Source organism: Cyanistes caeruleus, chromosome 9 (assembly GCF_971803275.1).
Source record: "Cyanistes caeruleus chromosome 9, bCyaCae1.hap1.1, whole genome shotgun sequence".
NCBI classification, from domain to species: domain Eukaryota; kingdom Metazoa; phylum Chordata; class Aves; order Passeriformes; family Paridae; genus Cyanistes; species Cyanistes caeruleus.
In genome coordinates this window covers 13,345,743-13,370,292 of record NC_141709.1, presented here as the reverse complement: position 1 = coordinate 13,370,292, position 24,550 = coordinate 13,345,743, and the positions used below count along the sequence as shown (strand labels likewise).

Sequence of the window (24,550 nt, the reverse complement as noted above, 5' to 3'; positions counted from 1 at the left end):
CTCCCCGCCCGGGCGGGGCGGGAGCCCGAGGGGAAGCGCCGGGGCGGGCCCGGGCCGCCCCCTCCCCACGGGGGCTGCGGGCGCCGCGTCAGGCGGGGTCGCTCGAGGTGGGTCCGGCCTCGGGTGGGGCGGCCTCGGGAGCGCGGACAGGCCAGGCCAGGCCCGGCCCGGCCCAGCCTTACCCCGGCGGCAGCGGGAGGAAGGGGGGGGAGTGTTTCCCTCGGTCAGGGGGCGCCGGCGGTGCTGGGAAAGGCTGGTAAAGGGCGGTGTCCCTCGGCCGCGGGTCCACCCGCCCCGGCGTCGCTGCTCTCCACAGCGTGGCCGGACGGGCCCGCTGTGGTGTCGTCGGGGAAGGTCGGGATCAGCCCCGCGTGTCTCGCCTGTAAGGGGGGCTGAGGAGCCGCCTGGACGCAGGGGAGCCCGGCGGGCCGGGTCGCGGTGGCTGAAGCACGGAGCGCTGCTGAGGAGGCGGGCTGAACATCCCACCCCGTGCATTTGTTCCTCCTATTTTAAATCGGTTCTATATATAACTTCGAGAATACTCGGGTAGAAAAATGACAAAGCCTTAAAATGTTTCAGGGCCTGGTCACGTAATCCCTGTAATAGCAGCAGGAGTAGTGATTTGCCCTGGAGACCATCTCCTTGCTCATAAGTACCTGGGCTGTTTTTGGGAGCTTGCTGAATCACTTAAGCAGTGGGCTGCGTGGAGGGAAGCATTAGTCACGGTAGGAAGCAGTAACTGCGTGATTAATGACTCCAGCAGAACTGGATGGGTTGTCTCCGAGCGCGGGTCTGAGGGTGCGGCCGTGTTGGTGAGGGGAGGCTGGCGGGAGGCTCTGCCTCCCTTGGCACGGTCACTGTGTCATCGGGTGACCCGCGGCGACAGCGGGTAGGAATCTCCACGTTTTGGCAGCAAATAGTTATTGTAGGTTACTGTGAATATATTGTTATTGTATGTATGCACATATATGTATATCTGCATATATATGTGTAGATAAAAATGTATATATGGTTTGGGGTAATGTCTAAGTCTGCCCTTCTTCCCCTAAAGAATAATTAGACAGAGTCTTAGCACGACACTGTGAGATTTCAAATAATATTCTGGCCAGACTGTTATTTCTTAGTGTTTCAAGTGGACTGTGAATTGATCTACACAGAGATTTTTCCATTGCTGTGTGGCTATGTGTGCTTCTTTTTCCATTGCTGTGTGGCTCTGTGTGCTTCTAGCACTTCAGGTGCACAGTGAGACAAACATCATGGTTATGAGGCAACAGTGCTTTACAGTTTTACTGACTCTTATCTATATTTATTAGTAATGAGTAAATGAAAGGGTTATGGAAGTCAACATTTGAAGAAATTGTTGCTGAGTATTGTCCATACACTCCCTGGGATGGGATTCCCATACTGTCATGCATACCACTCCTAACTGGTCCATACCTAGCTACAAAAGGAGCTGCTGTGGGCAGTACTCAGCAGAACAGAGGGGAGGATGGAAGTTGAGAAATCCTTGCTTTAGCAGGCTAAGGACTGAAATTCTCAGCAGATCCTCTGCAGCAGAAATAGTAATAATACTACCAAGTTAACATATAGGTGCACTTAGAAAATGTTCTCTATTAAAAAATGCTATATGCGTAGTTTTAGCTAATGCTTAATTTTAGCTTTATGCTTAGTTTTCAACAATTAATATTTGCACATTTTTCTGAATTATTTTTATATGCATACTTTGGAAATAAGTTACATTAGACACTTCACATTATTTTAACTATTTTATATACTGCCAACAGAAAATTATTTTAATTCTTCCTGCATATTTAATAACAAGCACCTGAAATTCATAAGCTTTAAACCCTCAAATGATTAGAGCGAATAAGAAAAAAAAAAAATAAACTATGTTCCAGATCCCAGTTCATTTGTTTCTTGTATGCCTGAGAAAATACCTCAAAATTAGATCAGCCTATGGGAAAACATGTTTAGAAAAACTGTAGGGCCATTTAGCTATAATGGACTGTTTTGTGGGTGCAGCATTTGTGCTGATGAAACCTGTTCAGTCAAAAACAAAATCTAAAAAAGCTGCAATAAAAGGGGGGGTTTCACTTGCTTAGTACTTAGTACTTACTTAAAAGTGAATGCATGAATATAAAATCTAATATAAATAAGTGCAAAAGAAGACATCACCACTGGTTTCTGGAGATCCTGTGCCAGTTCTTCTACTTTTGCAAACATGCCAAAATGTCATCTTGCTTATTGCATTGTCAAAGATATTCAACAGCCAAAATGGAAAATGATTAAAATCTGCTCTAATTGCTCAGAGTAAATAAATGGGAAAACTGAATGAGAAAACTGAATCCCTTTCTCCTCTGATCCTGTTTTATACATCTTGAACTATTTTAAATAGTGATATCCTGTACACAGTCTTTCTGCTGCACAGTGTTTTGTACTTTAGCGTTCATTCCAAGCAGAAAGACAAAATATTAAAACAAGCATCTCACAGATTTATTTTTTTTAACCTTCTTTCTCCCTTCCTTTCCTCTCCCTCTACCCCAAATTAGCATCCCACTTGACTAGTTTTATCCTGTCATTACATCATAAGCCTGACTGTTCACTGTCATGTGTCTGGCCATTTTCACAGTGGGTGTACAAGCCTGTAGTGAGCATCAGGCAACAGGAACCAATATGACCATGAAGCTGTGAATAATGGTGTGGATGGCAGTTGTTGGTAATAGTTCTAACCTTGAGAGATAGTGGAACGAGCCCTGACTAACAATTTCATACATTTTTTTTTTCACTTGTTTTAAGATTCACTTAGCTTCTGAAGAGGCTATGTGTAGAGTAGGAGCTTGTAGACTTAATTTCAGGCTAGCACTAGATTACAGTGTTCAATCTGAAATAACATTTCATGCATGGTTTCTTCCTTCACAACACTTGATCATAAGGCAAAGGAAAATGTTTTAAATTAGAAATACCATGACTTTTTTTGCAGTTCACTGTCTGTAGCCAGACTGGGTGCTAGTGAACAGCCAGTTTATTAGGCTACCTATGGAGGATAGTAAAGACATTCCCACTTCAGATTAGCTGGTTGTATTAGGGCAAATCCACAAACACAGCAGTTCACAGCAACTATTCTGCTGAGTAATGCTTCAGTTTTGAGGTTGGAAACAGACTTGGAATAACACTGTGGGCATATTATCTTTAATTGCTGTTATCAAATTTGCCTAATTAAGATGATCCCATCTGTTTTCCTGAGTTTAGAGGATATCAGTCATGATAGAAGTTGTTTGGCTGAGGGGAGAGGTGCACCCTGTGGCCTGTAATCTCTGCAGTGAGGCTGCATGCATGACATGATGTGGTGCTGTCAGACTGTCAATATACAAACCAAAAACCTGTCATGTCCCAATGGGATCCCTGAGGAATGTGCTTGTTGACTTCAGCGAGTTTTGTGTTACATACATGAGGTTAAACAGGTAATCTATAAATCATTGTGTGAGGTTATTACAGCCTAAGGATGATTTATGAAATGGAATTATATATACTCAAGCCTCTTAAACCATGATATTTTATTAAATATATTTATTTCTAGATAGCGGTTAAACTGTAAGAGTTAAGAAATTATATTTTTAAATAGCAATCCGTCTGGCTATAAGCAATCTAGGAGACTCCTGGAGTGTTGAGAGACATTTTTTTGGTCCAGGCATTACATGAACCAACCAGAAGAGAAGGATTATGGGAGCTGGTGCTTAACAGTGCAGATGAGCTCATTAGAGAGGTTAAGATTGGTGGCAGCCTGGACAGCAGTGACCACTCCCTGGTGGAGTTTGTGAGCATTGTGAGCCTGGTAAGGAGCTAAGTCAGGACCCCAAATTTTGAAAGAACAAACTTCTAGTTGTTTAGGAGTTAGTGAATGAGATTCCCTGGGAAACTGTTCTTAATGACAAAGAAGCTGAGCAGAGCTGGTAGCTCTTAAAAACACTTTTCTTAAAACTAGGTGATCTTTAAGGTCCCATCCAATCCAGGCTATTCTGTGATAATCTAGTGAATGATTGTCTGAATGACTGAAGTTCTGTGCCATTATTACTAACATGCACATATGTAATTTCTGCAAGCTAGGAGTTTTGTCAGAGCATGATTTTGGAAGGGAATGTGTTCTTCCTGTTTCAGGATAATACAAAAGGACAAGAACAGTTACATAATTACTGTCTCAAATTCTTTTATTGGTTTGTAATCAGAAAGTGCTGAGGGAAGAAAACTGTTTACCAACTTTATGCATTCTAGTAGTCATGAGGCAAAGGGAAAATAAAGGTTTGTATAACATTTTACTTGAATCGTCTGTGATTTTTGATACAATTAAAACTAAAAGAAGAAAAATTGGAGTAATAGCTACTTTAGCTCATTACTGCTACTGAAATCTGCACAACCAAAAAGCCGCTCAATGGCAATCAAGTGTGGTACCACTTCTCTTAATACTTAGACACTACTGGTTTTATTTCCGCAACCTGGCTTTGACCTAATGTAGCTCTGCAAAGGGATAAAAAAAAAAATAAATCTACATCTTCTCCTCCCAGTTTCACTGGGTCACCAACCAGGCAACAGATCTGTGGCAAAACCTCTAATCTCCCTCAACACTCAGGACTGGTTGGTTTGTTTTTTCTTCTTCTCTAGTTTCTTTGGTGTCTTCTTTTCTGAGATTTTAAAATTTGCTTCTAATTTTCAAAATTTGATTTCCACACTGGCTTCTTTTGTGTTCTCATCTGGTGGAATTGCTCTTGTTTTAGGGGGTTTAGATGAGCTGTCTTCCCACATATACTGTACAATACTACCTAATTCCAGGGCTTTCTTCTTCTTGACATTCCACCATTGCCAGATTGTCTGTGAAGAAAAAAAATACCATGCTATAACTTGTACTTTTTACTTTAAATTTTAAAACATATGGAAAAGATCCTGCCCTCTTTCATTAAGTGAAAGATCTGCAGTATATCTTTGTGACCACTTAGTGCCTGACGTGTTTTCTAAGGAAAATTCTGAGGGTGATTTTTAATGAATATAATTTTTAAATGGTTTAGCTGCACTGTAAATCAATGTATAGTGGGAAACTTGAATTCAGAAAAATACTTTGTACAAAAATAAAGCACTATCTTATTATTGTTGTTAGGTAATGCTTTATTTGCATACAGTTTAGAGGAAAATGGACATGACTCTAGTTTTCAAACTGTACGTTCAAGTAAAGGAGTTTAAATCAACTAGTAAGACTTTTTCACTAAGTCTGAATGAGAGTGAATACAAAATTGTGTACTTCTTCGTGCCATGACTGGCTTTTATTGTGCTGCTTCCACATGTGAAGATAGATCTGAACATTCATAAAAGCTCATTTGTTTTGACCATATACATCATTTATTAGAAGAGCATGAATAGACTTCAGTTTCTCATGTTTTGGCCCTGCTTCCAGTTTTCACTGAAGCTCATGTGTGTCTGAATGAGAGCAGCAGTACAGAGCAGAGAATGCTGTGTTTGAACAGTAAATTTCTGGTATCATTTCATTGCAGTGAAATTCTTTTTTTTTCAAAGGGGTGGTAATGAAGGTGAATGAGGAAGGGAAAGCAAAAGAATAGCATAGAAGACTATCTGATGAAGGTTTTTTTTTTTTTTAATGTCTTTGAAACATCATAATCCAGATTTTTACTGATACTTTAGGAAGTTTCCATTTCCCATAAATTACCAAGAAACTGCATGTTATTGAGGAATTATTTTATTAGCTTAGAGAGCAGGTGTCCATTGCTGGTAAGTGTTTAAAAATCAGCCATGGAAAGTGTATATCAAAAATTTTTATTGTAACCATTTATGCATGCATAGTAAGGTTATCACAACCTGAGTATATAGAACTCTGTTTCATTTAATTATCTTTTGGCATAATTTAATTTGTTTATAATACTTTCTGAGTAGCTTTACAGGGTGTTTGCCTTATTATTCATTTGAAAACACATTCAAGATAGAAAAATGTATGGGATGTTTAAGCCATGTGCAGAACAATTTGATTTAAATACTTCCCCAATTTTAATATATATTAGAAACATGGAAAGAACAACTATTATTTTAATACTAGCCTTAAACCAAATGTCTGTGTGTGTGTATATATATATATATATATACCAATAAAATCTTGGCTCCAACAAGGATTTTTTTTAAAAAAGTTTAGGTTAATCCTATGTGTTGCTCCCATTTGAAATCACTGGTGCTACAGACACAATTAAATATAAGTGTATATATAATTGGTTTTCTGGATTAAAGGCATCATGCAGTTTATTTGTACTTGAAGAAGAAAACATGGGTGGTTTCTTTTTTGTAGAAAGTTTCAAAAGAGAGATTAAGTACAAAAGTTTACACATCTCTCTGGTTATTCTGTCATCCTGTGGTATTCTTGCTCTATAATATACATGGCTCCTTTAAAGCCTGGAGTGTTATCTCTGCTATCTCACATGGGCAGGGAGCAGTCACAGTTCCACTCGTTGGTACAAAGAAGAGAAATGTTCATCATCTTCATGGGTGCTGGAAACAGAGCTTTCTCTTTGATCACCAGTGTGATTGAATATGTGGTTGAATATGAATATGGAGGCCCTGACCTTGCTTTTCAGGGCGTGTGTGAGCCCCAGTTGTGATGGCCACTGCCCTGGAAGCAGGCTAAGACAGACAGTGGGAGCCCACTTCAGCACAGTCAGAAAGTCCAGGGTTAGTTTTGACAGCCACAGTTCAGTCCATATGGATGATAACTTGCTAAAGAAGTGGAGAATCAGTCTGGGGGAGAGGATGCTAGCAGGCACTAGCTAGTTTCATTCCATTCAACAGCAAAAGTAACACCTGGAGATTTTATACAAGGAGGGAATCTTGCTGGGGTTTATACCTATTCTCTTTGATCTGGCAGGTCTCTGTGTTCGTGTCAAACTCTTTCCTCCTTTTTAATTTGTTCTTAACAGAAATGAAGCAATTGCCAGATTGGAGAATGTAGGGCAACAGAACAGATTTCACTGCAATGTGCCAGTGTGTGATACAGATCCAGCTTGTTCAGATGACTATTTTGTTATGCTTTGGGTAACTGTTGAAATGGGGTACTTGAAAGTCTCTGTTGCAGCTGGTAGTCTGCACTTTAAGAAGTGGGAAAAGCAGTAAGTCATGGTAACCAAAAGTATTGGGGAAACAAAAACAGTCTCAGTAAGAAAGCATGTTCAAGGTAGAGGGCACACAGACGTGTTTTATTCTCTTTTACCACCAAGGTCTTAAGTGGTATTGTACTGGTATAATTAGGAATACTACTTGACTTTTTTGGGTAAAGAGATGAACTGGAGATTGAACAGTTCAGTAGAAGCAGGAAAAAAGCCCAACCCACATGCTGTTTATGTTGTAGCATGCCATATTACTTCTAGTCAAAGACAAGGATACCATGGTGCAAGTGCTGAACAAACTGATGGACCATTTTAGTTCAGAACGAGAATAATAAAGGTTTTATATATTGTAAGATTAGGCAAAGGGTAACAAAAAAAGGCTTTGATTACTATATCACTCTGATTTTGTTTTTTAAGAGAGCCCAGTCCCACAGAAATATCCTCACTGCTGCTAGAGAACAGGTTCCTTGTGTACCAGCAGAAAGTTAGGAGCCATCTGTATGGAGATAGTGTGTCTGTGTTTCTGCTGGCTCTTTAATCATTAAAGGGTGGCATGTCATGCTTCCCAGAGCAAACACCCTCCTGTAACCACTGACTCCTTTTGTGGCTCCTTGCAGAGCAGGCAGTGTCAGTAAGACAGAAGCCTTTTGGCAACCTTGCCTTTTTGCTCCAAGTTCTAGTTCATGCAAACTGTCCAGAAAGGGTAATGTCTTTATACACCCATCATATTTGCTGAATTGCAAATAATCTCAGAGGAACTGTGGTTTCATAGACTTTGGTAGTTTTGATTTGTCTTGAACTGTAAGGCAGGTAGAGATATTTTGGGGGATAATGTGATCTAGGGGAGAAAACACAAGTTAGGAAAATCAGCAGAAACTTTTTTAAGATACTCTGTCCCTTGTTTTTTTCTGGCCCTATTCCTTCTAGTGTTTCCTTTGAAATGACCACACCATACATATTAAGAAAAGTTTATAATTTACTGATATTGATGGTATTTGTATGTTTTGATTAATCTTCTTTAGTTTTGAATTGCTGGGATGTTTATTCCTCATATGTGTAAGCCTAAGCCACTGCTTCCTTTCCACTACTTGGGCAACTATCCTAGCCTTCTTGTTTCTTGACACCTGGCTACTACCTCTTAGAAAGCTTCCTTAGCTTGGGCTGAAATCTGTTTTTGCCTGAAATCTGATTTCTGTATGTCTTCCTAGTTACCACAGGAAAGAATATTGCTTTGGCCAGAAACTCTACAAAATTACCTGGTTGTAATGGCTCAAGAGGCAAAAAAGAAATGGGTACACTGAAATTGGACTTCTGTGTGGCTCAGAGCTTTGAACAATTTGTTCAAAAACAAAACAAAAACAACATGACATAATTTCACATTGAAATTCTGAGCTAAATGTTAAATAGCAAGTTTTTTTCACAACCTGGCATTATACCCAGGTCAGCTGAGTTGTATTAAGAATTAGCGAAGATTTATTCCACTGAATTGTTTGGCAGATAGAATAAGGAGTGTTTCATATATATTTCATACAGTCTTCCTTAAAAAGAAAATACACGTCAGTGAAATCTTGACCAGACAGCACAAAGTTTCCTTTCACACTGCAGTACTTCAGACTTATTTAATACCTGAGGGTTAGAAAACATAAAATGATTTGGGGTGTAAACTTGATAACCACAAATTTTCTTTCAATAAAGAAAATAAAAAACACATGAAGTTCCAAAGTGTTTATCTTATTTAGTGTACATTTAATTTGTTCCTAAACTCAAAAATGTATTTTAAAACTTGTAATATGAGTTCTTTTGAACTGGGTATCATGCTGGAATTTTTTGCCGCCAAGTTACAGATCCCAGAAAAATAAGGTTTGCATGAAAAGTTCTTGGCAGATCTCTCTTGGAACAGCACAAACAACACTGCTTAACAAGGAGGCATTCATTATTTCTGTCTTGTTACTCTCTGCTATTACAGTCACCAGCTGTAAGGTTACTGGCATCTTTGAATCTTCCTAATAAAAAGCATGGGGAGCAGTCATTCAAGGATGATAGTGAGAAATATGTTGCATTTTTCAGGTTTGCTTTTGTTTTTTAATAGCCATTGTGCTTTATCAAGCTGAGCTAATGCATTGTCTGCATGTTCTCACAAAGTTTAGGAAAGTAACAGTTTCAGAAGGACAAACCTGTTGATCTCACTTTAGTGGTCTGTGATCCTTGAGTGTGCAATTAAAAAAGTGTTTTGCCTTTCAAAACTAAAGACATCTTGTACTTAACTTTTTTGTTAAAAAACGTCATGGATAAATGGCCCTCCTGGTGACCATACATTTCTATTGCATTACAATCCTTTCAGAAAAACTTATAACCACAGTTGTAACTTTGTTTGGTAACTAAGCCACGGGTCTTGTATCCTCTATTTTGCTTAGTAGTCATGTACAATACCTTCTATAGCACCTGACAAAGTCCTGTGCTAGTGAAATTAGTGCCAGGTATGCCACAGGTCTGCAAAATTAATATCTGAGCCCTGCAGCATGAAAAAGATTTTCTATCTTGTAGAAAAAAAAAAATATCAACAAGGTGTATTTTTTAATTACACTATTAAGACTGTATTTAATACTCTTTACACAAAGAGTGATGTCTGAGAACTGCAAAAATCTATAGGCTAGAGCTCAACAGAAACTCACTTGGAGGAGTGGTAAAGGCTGTCATCAAGGAAACTTTTGAGACCTGGATCCAAGCCCAGTGCTGGCAGAAAGTCCAGGAGCTGGAACTTGATGGTTCCTGTTGTCTCTTGTGGAATCTCTTTTTTTCTCTCCCATCCTTTTGCGTGAGACCCCAAAGGAGGGGGGAGAAAAGGGTTTACTTGCAGTAAGTGTGTTTTGTGTGAATATTACTGTTAGAATAGAGGCCAATCTCTTTTGCCTCCAAACAGACTTATTGGAACAAAAATATATCCTCTCAGAAAGAGAAAGAGATTAACACAAAAGGAGAGAATTTTTAATTCTTAATTCTAATTACATTCTATTTCAAGATTTATTTAATCCTGTTAATTTCATTAACAGTATAACAATCTGGGTTATAGTTCGCTGCCTACTAAAGTCCCTGGAATCTGGCAATTGTGTTTTCAACCTTTTGATCAAATCCTTGTTCTCTCAGTCTCAGAGACCTAACACAGGTTTGTAGGTTTAAATTAGTTAAAACAATTCTCATACCCTAAAATCATTCCTTTTCATTGCAAGAAGCTAACTATCTTGTACACAAAGATTGGTAATTGCAGTCAGTAATTTTTATAGCTGTGCTAACAGTATGGTGATACTGAATTAGGGAGTCCATCAGTTTTCAAAGTAAATATTATATGCAGTATTTGAGCATGTAACCACATACATTAATTATATTCATATTTTTTTAATGAATCGCCCTATAGAGTTATTTCCCTATGGACTAGTGGCATTTAATGCTGAAGCTTCAGGGCAGGATTGCTGTTATTTGTGTTTTTTTTCTTTTTCTTTAAAAACAAATAAATTTATACCTCCTTAGTTATATGCTTTAAGAATTCAGATTTAAGTAGATTATTTTTAAAATTCAAATTTTACCATGGATTTCTGCAGAGACCTAATGTTGGCCAGTGTTTCTTTAGAATGTAGCACTTCAAACCAAGAGTTCAAATCTTTTTTTACTGATGATTTACTTTAAAAAACTGTAGGGTTTGCTTGTTTAGATTAAATAAAATTAGAAAACCTAGGCCTCAGAATAAGTACACTGCATGCAATACTTGTACAAAATCAGGACATTTTGTATGAATATGAATTATCTAGTTAATTATTAGCCACCACTATTTGTTTTTAGATTATCTGTATTTTTCCTGTGTGGTTCCTTTAAAGCTGTAATTCAGAAACCAGTGGAGTAATTGAGTCACTGGTTCCTTCAATTTAAGAACTATTCATTAAATACGCTTTGGGTTAGAGCTGCAGTTGAGTATGTACTGAAAAATCTGCTGAATGCCTTCAAAATCCCGAAACATTAAAACAATATTAGAACAATATTTAAACAATAGAACAATATTTAGTATTATGGTATCAGGTGGAGCAGACATAGGCACCAATCCCCAAGTAAACATTCTGTGGCTTCCATCCCTCCTGAATGGAAAGACATTCTTCCTCCTTTCCACCCAAGCAGTGGATATTTTCTTAACTCCAATTATATGTATTCAAGTGTGGCACACTTGAAAAAAAAATAAACAAACGACCCCAGGGAATAATTTTTTATTTTTTAATTGACATCTTCATAAACTTAATGTTCTTCATTCATTATAGTGTTATTGAACAATAAGGCTCTGGAATTCCATAGTTTAGAATAATGTAACATGGGATATACATTGAGATATTTAAAAGAATTAATAATTTACAGAAAACTGTTCCTCTTGATGTGATTTTAGACATTTTAATTGTCAGATCTATCAGTCCTGGCACTTGCCACTGGAGGGAGTGATGCACGAGGTGCTGGTTGGACTCCAGTTTGAGTCCATTCTCAGCAGATTTGTATATGCTGGGAGCTCAAGGTGGGAAATTCAAACATTGTGTGAAGATATTTTGGCTACAAAGGAAACTTAAAATGCTCTGTATTAAAATGTTTTGGACAGTTACCCTTTGGGATGGTTTTATCTGTTCCTCAGATTCCTGTGTGGAACTTGAGAATACCTTGCCTGCCAGAGATGTGGAGAGGTTTGTGCAGAGGTTTGGTTCTGGGATAATTTGATTCAGGTTGGAATTAACAGAGTCACTCTGGGGCAGTATCGCTGTGGGGAACTGAGGTGGATGGTGCACTCAGGCAGCTCCTTGCAATGCTTGTGATACTGAATTAGTACATGGAATGCCTGTTTCTTAAGGATTTACTGAGCCTGGGAGTACAGGGATTTCAGTCTCCTGCTTTAATCCAGTCATGTTTTACTGAATAATTTATTATTTGCAAGTGATGGGAAAGGTTGATTCACGCTTCAAAAGAAAGGTTGTGAGACATTATAGGGCAAATGCCTGATAAACTGAGGGCAGGAATACTTCCTGTATATTTGATATATAAACCTTGAGTGAAAAAGTCGTGATATAATTTAAAATAGACCAAAAAGTGGGATACTTACTATTAATAATCTATTTGTTATGATTTTCATTATTTCTTTCAGCTTTTAATCAAATTTTGTTATTCTGAAATTTGCATAACGTTGAAATAGTCTGTTGCTGTATATTTATGTAGTAAATCTATCAGTATGTATTAGTCCTTTTGTACACATGGGGTTGTGTGTGTGTTGTTACATTTCTGTAGCTCCTAATATTGACTTTAGAAGTTACTCTGAAGTAGACACTTTAATTATATAAGGACTATATTTGTGCAGGGGTTTCTAATAACAGTACATGATACCTCCCTGAGAAGCTATTGTACACATAAGTGTAGGCAAGATGGGAATACTGTAAAGTCTTGGTGTTTTACTGCCTCACTAAAATAACAATGTAATCATACAAAATACAAATGCTACCCTACTGCCTTGGAAACCTTAGCACTTTCCTTTATAACAGATAAATTGTCCAGAATGACAAAAATTACTGTCCATAACTGCTCATGGTTTTCTAGCAGGACTTAAATCCACCTTTATTCCGCCAGTGCTTGAACTAACTAGTTTTTAGGAGGAAACATATGAAGACAAACCCCTTCAGCATATCTGAGAGCATCTTGTCTGGGACATTTCATGTACTCTAAAGGTACAAACATTGAAATTCAAAAATCCTATTAAAATGTCATTCACCTCAGATCTGATTAGCAGCATCAAGAGCTGAGAGGATGGGAATTAAATTCACCAAGGCACTTACTCTTATATATTTCATCATTCTGAAAGAAAACTTAGGCAAGTGACTGAACTAGAATGTTTATGCTTTATTCCAGGAAAAAAATACTTATTCAGTGAGGTCACAAAGTACAGTATCTGTTTCAGGAGACGTTTTGTTACATCTATACTGATTAACTTCTCAATGTAAATAAAGAATAGCCTACTACATTCAGTGGGAACTTGCACTACTTTTCAGTGGTGAGCACTTTTTAAAAAGGATGTTCCAGTTTTTGTTGGAAGAAATAATGAACTATCGAGAGCTGTCCAGCCTATATGAGCCACTCAAGGTACAGTAGTTCTATTGTTACCTGTTATTAGTCATCATCTGTTTTTCAGACTGTTGAGTCTACATAGCTGTTTCTTGCATGGAAGCCCTTTCATGTCTCTGAATATCCTTAGAGTCCTTTTCTAAAACTTTTTTCAATCTCATCTGTAGTCTTTCTCACTCAAAATGAGAATTTCCTACGAAGTAACTTTGTTTTTTCTTACTGCTGTTACACACTGAAAAAAATAGAAAAAGCTGATACATATAGGATATTTGCATTTTGGTGCATGGACTGTATAGGTTATGAAACATCTCATAGCATATTAAATATTGCTGGAATACTGGTCTTTGTTTAGCCACTGATGTTTTGAATTCCAGGAAATGACCTTGTAAAAATGCAAGTAAGAAAAGGAAATTTGGTTCTGTTAGGAAGGGAAAATGAAGGAAAGAAAGTTAGTGCAAACAAAGGGGAATGATGGAGGCTGAATCAGAGGAAGGTGGGGATTTTCACAGGAATGTATGGAGTGTGGGTAGGAAGGTGGCTGACTGTTTTTCACTCTAGTGATGCCCAGTTTCCAAATGTTCAATAATCTTTTTAATTCTACCAGTTAATTAAATATCCCGGAGAGAACGAACGCCTCTATTCGCACTTTGAATTGCTACTGTTGTAGCAAACTACTGAAGAGAAGTGCAGGGTCATTTAAGATAGACCATGTTTCAGATGTGACTGGACTTGAATGTTACAGAATGCTGCAGGCAGCTGCTTGAAAGCCCCCAGCTTTGTCTGTGTTTTTACCCACCAATCACCGGCTCCTCTGACCGGTCCTCTGGACTGCCATTAAATTGTGTTTCCAAAGGGGCTGTTAGGAGATATGATTTTCTCTTCAGCAAGAAATGGTGATGGTGGTAGTCACCAACAAAAGTGATGAGGCAGAAATGGAATTCCGTATCAATATGGATGCTTTCAGGTTAATGGGATTAATGTTAGAGTAGAGGGAGGAGGTAAGGTTTAGGGCATCAGGAGTGCCTGGGAGTACATCGACCAAGAGAGCTCCCTGCAGGATATCTTTGCCATGCACCAACTAATTTATGGTCATAGGGTATACTTTTATACTGGAGATACTCTGGTCCTCCTGCACGTGCTCCAACCCTGGATCTGTACAGATATAGTGACACCACCTATGATAGGTCTTGATGTTGTAAGGAAGTACCCAGGACCAGTTGACTGATCTCCTTCTGGTGACAGGAGTCCTTGGAGAGCAAGGGAGTAGCAGTGACCACCCATTCACAACAGCCAAGCAGCTAAAACCATCAGCCTTCTCAGAGGATACACATACAAACCCAGTACTCTTCCATGAACTTGGGTTTGTCTGGGGCAACAGTTGCATCTGGGCTGTCTTGCAAAGCACAGGTTGTCCGTAAGTCTGAAAGTGTTTTCTGCCCTGTAGTGAAATGTGATAAATTCTGTGTTCTCATGCTTTGTAATATAGCGCAAATATGCTTATTTATTGTTGAAAGTAATAACTTAGTTTAAAATACATGAATAGTTGTGTCACTGTGCCTATCATAGCAGGTTGGGGCATGTACAGGACTTTTCTCTTGTGTACCTTTTGGCTCTGTTGTGTGCTGCAGGAATGTTTTCCTCATGTACAAATGTGTGTATCTGTAGCATCTGTGTCTGTAGGATCAACTTGGGCTGTAACTGCAGGAGTGCTGGAATGCCCCTTAGCAGAGCCAGTGTTGCAAAATGTGGAATACGTAGTTTTCAAAAGAAAGATTGTTCTTTGTTTGATCTTTGTATACGTTCAAGCCTAATCAACAAGAAGGGAAATTTAATCCATGAAACAAAGAACAGCTAACAAGCAAGTCCTAAGTGATGTCCAGGTGTTAGAAAAACAAATTACTTGTTGGGGGAAGTACCTTTTGACAATTTAGGACTTGACATGTTACACTGACCTCAGACCTATGGGGAGGTTGGCAAAAACTGGGAAGAAGAATATCCACTGATACTGGACACAAAGAATGCAGGATTTGCAGGAATGGAGGAGTCACCAGAATTCCCAAGATAAGGAAGAAACTAATGAAGACAACACAGCAACTGTGCTGAGTCAGCTCCGACTGGGTGAAAGGTAATTGTGGCAGGGGGAGATCACAACCACGACTCATGGCCCACCAACTCAAAAGAGAAAGAATGAGCATGCAGACTAATTAGCACGAGAAGTGAGGGAATCATTAGCAACAGAAGACAGAATTCTGATAAATAAGCGAACCATGTAACTTGTAGCCAATGAACACTAATTTCTTTGTCGGCTAGAATGTATAAATAATAAAAAGTTTTGATAATTGACGTGCTTGATTTGTGGAATACCACCGCGCACCCAAGCTTGCACAACTCTGAGATAAGTAATCAGTGTCTCTCTCGAGTGCGTAATTATTGCCTTGTTGCACACTGGGCAACGGATGCGATTTTAGTGGGCAACAACCGCGCCTGCGGGCCCGCACGCAGGCCGAGCCCAGCGGCAGCAGCTCCGGTAGCCGCGGCCGCCCCCGCCCGGCGGAGCGCGCAGGCCCGGCGGCCCCGGCCGTGGGACCCGCCCGCGCCGCTGTCCTGCCCGCCGGGGCTGTGGGCGGGAGCGGCCGCCGCCATTTTGTGCGGGAGGCGGCGGGCGGCCCGGCAGCAGCGGTTCGTGAGGCGGGGGGGGCCGGTGCCGGACTCCGCCCACGGAGTCTCCTGTCGGGCGGAAAAGGCCCCGGCTGCCTTGTTCTCCCGTGGGGTGGGTACCGCTTGCCGGACAGTAGGGCTGGGAGAGGCTGTGGTGCTGCCCGGGGTCCTTGCAGGCCCCTCCCTAGCAGTGCGTCCGTCAGCCCGTTCACTCGAGTGAGCGCTCCCCTCACCTGAGAGGCAGCTGAGCTTGCAGACAGGTTCGTTGTGGGAGATTCTTATTGGGCGCGAAAAATTAAATGGTGATACTTGTCTTGTGGTCCGGAAACACGGCGGAGCAGCGGCCCCCGGCACCCGCGGTCCCCCCGCGGAGCTCTGCGGGCCGGCGCTGCTGCCGCGACCTCGGGACTGCTCCCAGTTACACAAACACGGCTGTCTGTGCACACAGACATACCTTGGTGTATTTTTAAAAAACTTGTGTGAGAAGAAGTTCATAGAAACTGGTAGGCACGGTACAATTTATTCAGCATAAGATTGCCATATTTTGTTTACTTTTTTACTGATTGTACGATAGCAAAGGATTGGTGAGGATATCGTATACTTTTGGAGGCCAATACTGGAAGTTTCAGAATATAAAAGATGATTATTTTTGAGCACTTAATTTGTATATAAAGTGTATATTTGGCAAATTGATTGTGTAAGTCTTTGCTTGTTTCTGGACACCGTGAACAAACAGAGCTGGACTCTAAACAAATCTCCAAAGTTTGCAGCCTTATAATTTTAAGTGGACTTTAAAAAGTGCACAAAAGGAGTGATCTTGAATGGATCCTGTATTGAATTTTACATCCTTTCCAGAATTGATTGATTTATTTGGTTTCAGTTGGTTGGGGTTTTCCCCACAGCTTAGAAGAATGCTTGCATCTGTGGTTTCATCTTATAAATAGGTGAATTGTCCAAGGATTTAAATATGACTGAATTGCCAAACGGATAAATTTCCACACTGTGTAAAGAGTTTTTACTCAGCTGCAAAGGCCTGATAGCGGCAATTAACTGTAGATAGATCTCTATATTGTTCAGTGCTTCCGTTGTTATTTTAAAATGCTTCTTGACATTTGCATCAACATTGTTACGATCGAGATAATATTTAAAAAAGACAGATTCTAGATCTTTTCAGGGATTGAGTGCTGGTTTCTGTGTTTGCCAATATTTGCTAGACTTTTTTTTTTTTTTTAGTGGTAGCAGTAAAATGTACCTTTTTCGATAGTAGTAGTATCTAACAACTGTAACCATTTTCTTTCTAGTGTATGAAGCATGTTTTTACCAAGATCTGTTAAAGTCAAGAGGACTGCTGATGGGGACAAAAGTTGTACAGCTAAGAAAAATAAACTGTCTTCTGAAGGATTTTTGCTAGAGGAGACCACAGAATTCCAGGACTGTAAGTCAGTTAGAACAGAAACTTCTGCTTCAACAGACAGTTCAAGTGAAATTGTGAAAGAACACACAGAACCTGCAGCTGCAGACCTTGGTGTTGCTCAAATACCACTGAGAAAGGACAGCCAAAATACTGAGGATGATGGCTCTTTGGAAGAACCCATAAAATCCTTCAGCAAATCCCAGCGCTGGGCAGAGCCTGGAGAACCTGTGTGTGTTGTGTGTGGCCGCTATGGGGAGTATATCTGCGATAAAACAGATGAAGATGTTTGTAGTTTGGAATGTAAAGCCAAGCACCTTCTACAAGCTCAAACAAAGGAAAAACAGCTAACATCTGATCAACCCACAGATTCTCAAGCAGAAGCTCACCTGCTTAATACACCTTACTTCTACAAAGATCATTCCTTTATTTTAGGTTTGCAAGATGAGCAGGTTGAGAACCTTAAACTCCAGCTAGGTATTGCTGTCCAGGGCCAGCAAGTTCCAAGACCTATTGTAGAGTTTGAACACTGTGGTTTTCCTGAAGCTTTAAACAATAATTTAAAGAACTCTGGCTATGAAGTCCCAACTCCCATCCAAATGCAAATGATCCCTGTTGGACTATTAGGGAGGGATATTCTGGCTAGTGCTGACACGGGCTCTGGAAAAACTGCAGCTTTCCTGCTTCCTGTTATTATGAAGGTTTTGAAAGAGGTAAGGAAACTTCAGATAGTTGGATTGTCTGTTGGATTCCCAGTGTAATGGAGAATGTGGTTGCGGTGTTTTTCATTAACATTCAGTGATTTATTTGACTTTTGATTAATCAAGCATTTGGTTGTTGAAGTGGGGAGATGCTGATTATTTTTAACTAAATTGAATGTTTTTTCACTTTGGTCAGGAGATGAAACTCTGTCAATATTACCTACTACACAGTTCCTGCTTGTTGATAAAAGTTAATTAAATTCTGTGGTAAACTTCCTAAATGACTTAGAATAGAAAGTGAAAATAATTCCAGGCCCTCTGTACGTTCTTCCTGTATCTTCATATATCAAATGGCTCAAAGAGATTTGTTGAAATTTGTATAACTTCACAGAGTAATTTCTCTTGGAATATATTTGGTTGACTGTCAAGTAATTACAGGAATTTGGGATAAAAAAAAAATCTGAAATCCTCTAGTTACAGAAACTGCACTTTTAAAATGTGGAAAAAGAATTAAGAAAATTGCTGCTTTGTAAAGACATGAACGTATTATTAGAAGCAGTGGCAAATAGTATTCTGTACCTTGTATGCGGTTCAGAACTGTGATTTGCTTTATGGGTTTTATTCAAAAAGAGATGCATAAAAATATTTTTGAGAATTTTGGACATGATTCTAGTGATGCTTTGCACTGTTTAGATACCTTATTGAATGTATATACACAAAGCATGTGTAAAGTTTTTCAAATGACTAATTGAAAGATTATTTAAGTAACTCTTTTATTCTTTAAAGTACTCTAGTAACTCCTGAACTCTAGTTTAAGAACAAAAGCATTATATAGAAGTAGGTAGGAAAAAACCACTCCAGTGGGTCCTCCTGATTATCATTAAAGTATGCAGGACAGATGTATGTTTATAGTAACATGTGCAGAGTTGGATTCTCAATGAAAAATGCATCTGTACACAATCTTTCCCATTCTTCATCTTCAGCGTACTGGACAAGTTAATGTATATATTGAGAGATAATTTTATTTTGCTGCTTAAAATTATTTTTAATGTAAAAGATTACTTTGGGAAATTTGAAAGCTTTTTATCTAAATAATAAGCAATTCCACATTTATCAGATTTTCCTCTCCTTTCCAGACAGAAACTCCATCTGCCCTTATTTTGGCACCAACGAGGGAGTTGGCAATTCAGATCGAGAGGCAAGCGAAGGAGCTGATGGCTGGGTTACCCAACATGAGGACAGTTCTGTTGGTGGGGGGTCTGCCCCTGCCCCCGCAGCTGCACCGGCTCAAGCAGAGTGTGAAGGTGAGCACTGACTGAGTGTGGAGAGCCACGTTGTCATCACATTGACAGAAAAGAGACATGTGAACTGATAATACCTATCAACACACAAAGATGGCTTTTTCCTAAGTCTAAACTACTGAAATATTTGTTACCTCCTGAAAATTGTACAGTTACACAATTTTTTAAAAACTTTTTCACTTCTGATTAAACATCTAATAGCTTTTTTTGTTTGTTTTTAAAAAGTTTCATGTGGGATATTTGCTTTCATGCTTTCAAAGACTGAAATATGCCAGTATTTTACACAAAGAGTTGTAATTGAGAGGAAAAAGTTTGTTTTTCATGCAGATTTTATTGCTTGTAACTCAGACACTTCCATTAGAGTTTTAAAAGGTCCATTTCCTCTTAGGGTGTCATAAGTTTTCTAGAAGTTTTATGACTTGCTTAAATGCAAGTAATTTCAATTATTACTGCCATTGTTATGTATGTTATGGAATTTTATGGTTTTTCCAGGATGGCCCTCTTTCCTTTCATGGAAATTCTTACTCCTGTGGGGTTTTTTCCTCTTTTTTTTTTTTTTTTTTTTTTTTTAGGTGATAATAGCAACACCTGGAAGACTTCTTGAGATTTTAAAGCAAAGTTCTGTTCAACTGCATGGCATAAGAATTGTAGTGGTGGATGAAGTAAGTTTTTATTTATCACATCTCTATTACCTATACAGAGATCCTGGAAGAATAATGTGAGTGGCTGGTCTCACTTACTAAACAAATAGAGTGTCTGTTATAAAAATACAGTATATTCCTTAGGAGACAGTTTTATTTTTTGACACAATTTGAAATGTGTTTAAATAACAGATGTTCTATTGCTGTAAAGATTTAGGTACCTGATAGGATAATACTGTTAGAGGAGTGTGAGCCATTTGTTTTTAATTTTCACACTTACCTCTTCTTCTGACTATAAATTGCATTTGGAAAACCCTGCATTTGGATTGTTGTATGTTACATTATGGTTCTTCTGTCAATTTAAGTTAATTCCTGCTGTTCCTGGAAAAAATGTGGTACAAATCTAATATTTTTCATTTAGGTGGACACCATGCTAAAAATGGGTTTCCAGCAGCAAGTATTGGATATTTTGGAAGACATCTCTCATGATCATCAAACCATACTGGTGTCAGCCACGATTCCAGTGGGCATTGAGCACTTGGCAAATCAGCTTCTGCACAGTTTTGTCAGAATAACAATTGGAGAGAAGAATCTGCCATGTTCTAATGTTCGGCAAATTATCTTGTGGGTAGAAGAACCATCTAAAAAGAAAAAACTGTTTGAAATACTAAATGTAAGTTTAGTATTTTTCTCATAAGAGCAATTTATAAAATGATCCATATCTTTCCACATCTCTGTCAGGTTCTCATCTCATGATCAGGAAAAGTTGAACCCATGCTGATGATGAGCAGCCAATGGCTGTAATCCCTTTTTAAAGAAACTGTTTAATTTTACAGGATAAGAAGCTCTTCAAGCCTCCAGTGTTGGTGTTTGTGGACTGTAAACTAGGAGCAGATCTTCTGAGTGATGCTGTTCATAAGATTACGGGATTACAGTGCGCAGCTATGCATTCTGAAAAGTCTCAGATGGAAAGAACAGACATATTACAGGTTTGTGCCTGCTCAATTTAAGGGTGTTCTGGTAGATTTCAAATGGCCTTTTTTTCATATGTGGCTTCATTTGAATGATTGAAGTCATAATTGACTGCTTTTCTGCAGTAATACCTGAGGTATTGCTGGGGGAGATGAGAGACAGACAGGACTAAGCAAAACTGTAGATAATAATGCTATTTTAAATGTAGATAAATACAGAGACTTTCCCAGATTATTTGAAATGGGAACTTAAATAAGCATTTAACTGTAACTGATAATTTTTGGAATTTAAATTGTGGGTTTGATCTCTCTTTGGTTATCTCTCTGAATTATATTCCTGTTTAAATCGAGAATACAGAGAGCCATTCTCTCTTGTAAAATAGAATAATCCCACTGGCCGTGTTCTTACTCCAAATAACTAGCTGTTAACCTATGCTTGAAGAGGTTCAAAATACAAATAAGGATAAAAGAATTAATTTTGGTTTGTTCCTTCCTTACCAGGGATTACTTCAAGAGAAGTATGAAGTTATAGTAAGTACTGGAGTCCTTGGACGAGGGCTTGACCTTGTTAATGTCAAACTGGTGGTGAATTTTGATATGCCTTCAAGTATGGATGAATATGTACACCAGGTAAATAAACAAATTGTTAATGCTTTATTTGAAAAGTGTATTGAAATATGGCATGCACCTGTGGAAATTTAAATGTAAACAAAAAGATCATTTTCCTCTTCAGAATATTTTTTCATAGGAAAGGGAAAAACAGTGCTGGATATTTCTTCTGTAAGTCTCTTACATAAATTTCTCAAATCTAGAGTACTGTTCCTATTATCTTCTATAATATAGTATAATATAGTATATCACTAAAACCTAGAAGAGTGTCTTTAAATCGCTTACTTTTGCAGTGTTATTCTTTCTGTTTTGAACTGTCTTGTATCATTTTGCATCTATAGAAAACAAAATTTACCCTTTTTTAATTGTGTGAAGAAAGGCCAAATGCCCCTCTTGCAGGTACAGCTCATCCTCAGTGTGGGATATGCAGTAATAGTCAGGAAAGCAGTCATGAACTTGATTTCTTCCCCTCTTTCTAGTCAAGCATCTCCTCTGATTTTTTTCTCTGTGCATTTCCTGCTTTAGAAAAGATGATCTGTGAGTTGCACGTGTGTGTGCACTTGTGTGCAAAGTCCCCAGGCCTAATTTAGCTGGCACATCAAGAGAACTCATTCTTGCCCTCTTTGCGGCATGAGGAAGACACAATGCTACTGTGTGCAGTCCTGAGAACATCAGCCATGGGAAAAGGCAGCAAACTGGAGGCAGTCCAGGTGAAGTCAGGGGGCTGGCACACGTGACACTTTAGGACAGGCTGAGGCAACTGGGCTTGTTTGGGCTGCACTAGAGACTTAATTGCTGTCTTCCATTTAGGTGATTACAGAGAAGACAGAGCCAGACTGTCCTTGAAGATGCCCAGGGAAAGGACAAGAGCCAGCAATTGTAACTTCCTGCAAGGGAAATTGTGGCCTCATAGCAGGGAGAAAGGATTTACACAGCAAGAGGGGTCAGGCAGTGGAAGAGGCCAGAGGGATGATGGGATTTTTGTGCTTCAAACTCTTGAAACAAGAGGGAACTGATCTGACTTTGAAGTAAACCTTGTTCTGATCAGATGAGGAGCCCCTCTGGAAGTTATCCACTGTAATGGACTCCTCAAGTACCCTGTGTTATTAACTGCAGTATTCCCCTCTGTTTTTAATTATCTTTCTGCTAAAATTTCAAGCATGTTTTAAGTAGATAAAAATGGTCTTCCCTAGCATCAAAATGATACCAATATTAACATGTTAGGTGTTCCTAAATAGAGAGTCTTTGTAGATTCTTTTCTAATTTGTTCAAGCAGCTTAGATAATACTGGTAAATAATTTAAATTTACTAGAACACTGAAAGTAAAGGGCATTTTTATGGCCATGCTGGCACATATTGTGCTTGATATGAAGTATAAGCATTTGGCACCTCTACAGTATTTTTTGAGCCCTTTTGTTTGGATCAGATTTACTGTAAGCCTTTGCCCATACTCTGTACCTCATACCTCAGTATCAATATTGGATTTCTGGTAAGTCACATAAGTCATAACTTTAAATGCATTTCAGTTACAGCTTCAGATCAACATATCCTGAATTTAGGAAGTTTATTGTAAGTACCTTTGTGCTTAGAGGATGGGAGAGATTTGGCCCTGTCACTTAGGTTTATTTGCTGTTTCGTAACAAAAAAATAAACTGCTAAGACTATTTGAAGGACTTCCATTTAATATTGTTAACTTAGAATGAATTTATGCTTTTTCAGGTTGGAAGAGCAGGGAGATTGGGTCACAGTGGAACTGCAATTACTTTTATCAATAACAACAGCAAGAAGCTCTTTTGGGATGTTGTGAAGAGAGTAAAACCCACAGGCACCATTCTCCCCCCACAGCTGCTTAATTCCCCATATCTGCATGACCAGAAGAGAAGGGAACAACAGAGACTTAAACAGTTACAGAACAGCCTTGTAACAGGAGATAATATTATGGACATTATTAAAAAACACAACAAAAATAATTCTCAGAGGTAATAAAGGCATATTTATATATTATGTAATTACAGTAAAGGTATGATTAAAAATAAATATGAAATGTTGCCTTGTATATTGCATTTTTGAATGAAATTTGTACCTTTTTTTAAGAAGTCTCCTTTAAGTATAATTTTATCTTGAAATACAGACTATTGTGTGCTTGAATTACTGTAGTACCTAGTAAAAGTATTCTGGAACTCTTTCAAAACCAGTAGTCTGTGGTCTTGCTGGCAAGAAAAAGAAATGAGTGGCAGATTAGCCTCTGAAAATCTCTTCCTGTTAGCTTAAATAAAGTCTTCCACTGGGAATGTTTCTACAAGTCCTCAGTATGCTCTCTTGGGGTTTCTTAAGAACATACATACAAGTTTTGCTTGTAAATAGTACTGAAAATTTAGTTTCTCCATTAGTACTTGTGGACCAGCTGGAAGTTCTGCTGAAGCAGTTTGCAGTACCAGAAATAGTTTGTTACTAGTTGTGTGTAACTTCATGGAAGAGGAATAAGATAAAACCTGTAATTTTGATTTTATTTAATCAAAATTATGTCGTCTTTAGAGATGGAATTTGTTGATTTTTCTGTGTAATTTGGAATAATCCACTCCTGCATATAAAATGTTTTTGTGTCGCTCTCCTGTGGACGAGTTTAGGCACTGGTATATTTAGAAGCATGGGCACCCCTGCTGTACCAAAATTCTACAAACTGTGTTCAACAATCATGAAATCAAACAATTCTACACCACGTTTGCCCCAGGAACTAAATGCAAGTACAGGTTGTGTAAAAGTAAAATTGTATCAACAACCTGGTTCAGTTATCTTGTAGCAAGCTTTCTACTTGTTTCTAGGTATAGATGGTTTAGTATATTTTATTATCAGCGGATCTTTCATGCGCATATATATCCATTGATTCCAGCACCCTGTTTTTATTTTTTCCCCTGGTGCTGGAGTTCCAACATTGCATAAGTATCAAGTCCATCCTGTCTTCATTTAGTTCCTTTCCT

The 24,550-nt window shown here is 38.7% G+C and overlaps 1 protein-coding gene across 14 annotated transcripts; it reads left to right on the top strand.

The window, feature by feature from the left end:
• Positions 1–18: 18 nt before the first annotated feature.
• Positions 19–23,763, top strand: DDX59 (DEAD-box helicase 59). 14 transcript variants are annotated; one of them, XR_015290387.1, is made up of 10 exons: positions 19–107; positions 17,240–18,062; positions 19,187–19,354; positions 19,924–20,013; positions 20,414–20,665; positions 20,829–20,981; positions 21,465–21,593; positions 22,098–22,282; positions 22,383–22,451; positions 23,292–23,763. XR_015290387.1 is itself a non-coding variant. In XM_086901689.1 (8 exons), the coding sequence occupies exons 2-8, from the start codon at positions 17,250–17,252 to the stop codon at positions 23,553–23,555; spliced, it is 1,869 nt and encodes a 622-aa protein (XP_086757815.1). In that variant the 5' UTR covers positions 19–107; positions 17,240–17,249; the 3' UTR covers positions 23,556–23,763. The 14 variants fall into 14 exon arrangements, 6 of the variants coding, with proteins under 6 accessions (XP_086757815.1, XP_086757817.1, XP_086757818.1 ...); XR_015290383.1 differs by lacking the exon at positions 19–107 and adding an exon at positions 15,870–16,198 and having other exon boundaries at positions 22,383–22,649; XR_002866284.2 differs by lacking the exon at positions 19–107 and adding an exon at positions 15,879–16,198.
• The last annotated feature ends 787 nt before the right edge of the window (positions 23,764–24,550 follow it).

Excerpts from the sequence above, each read along its gene's own strand:
- DDX59 (XM_086901689.1), top strand. The coding sequence starts at position 17,250 with ATGTTTTTACCAAGATCTGTTAAAGTCAAGAGGACTGCTGATGGGGAC. Across the intron at positions 18,063-19,186 it reads TTATGAAGGTTTTGAAAGAG|ACAGAAACTCCATCTGCCCT; the intron begins GTAAGGAAACTT and ends TCTCCTTTCCAG. Across the intron at positions 21,594-23,291 it reads TGGATGAATATGTACACCAG|GTTGGAAGAGCAGGGAGATT; the intron begins GTAAATAAACAA and ends ATGCTTTTTCAG.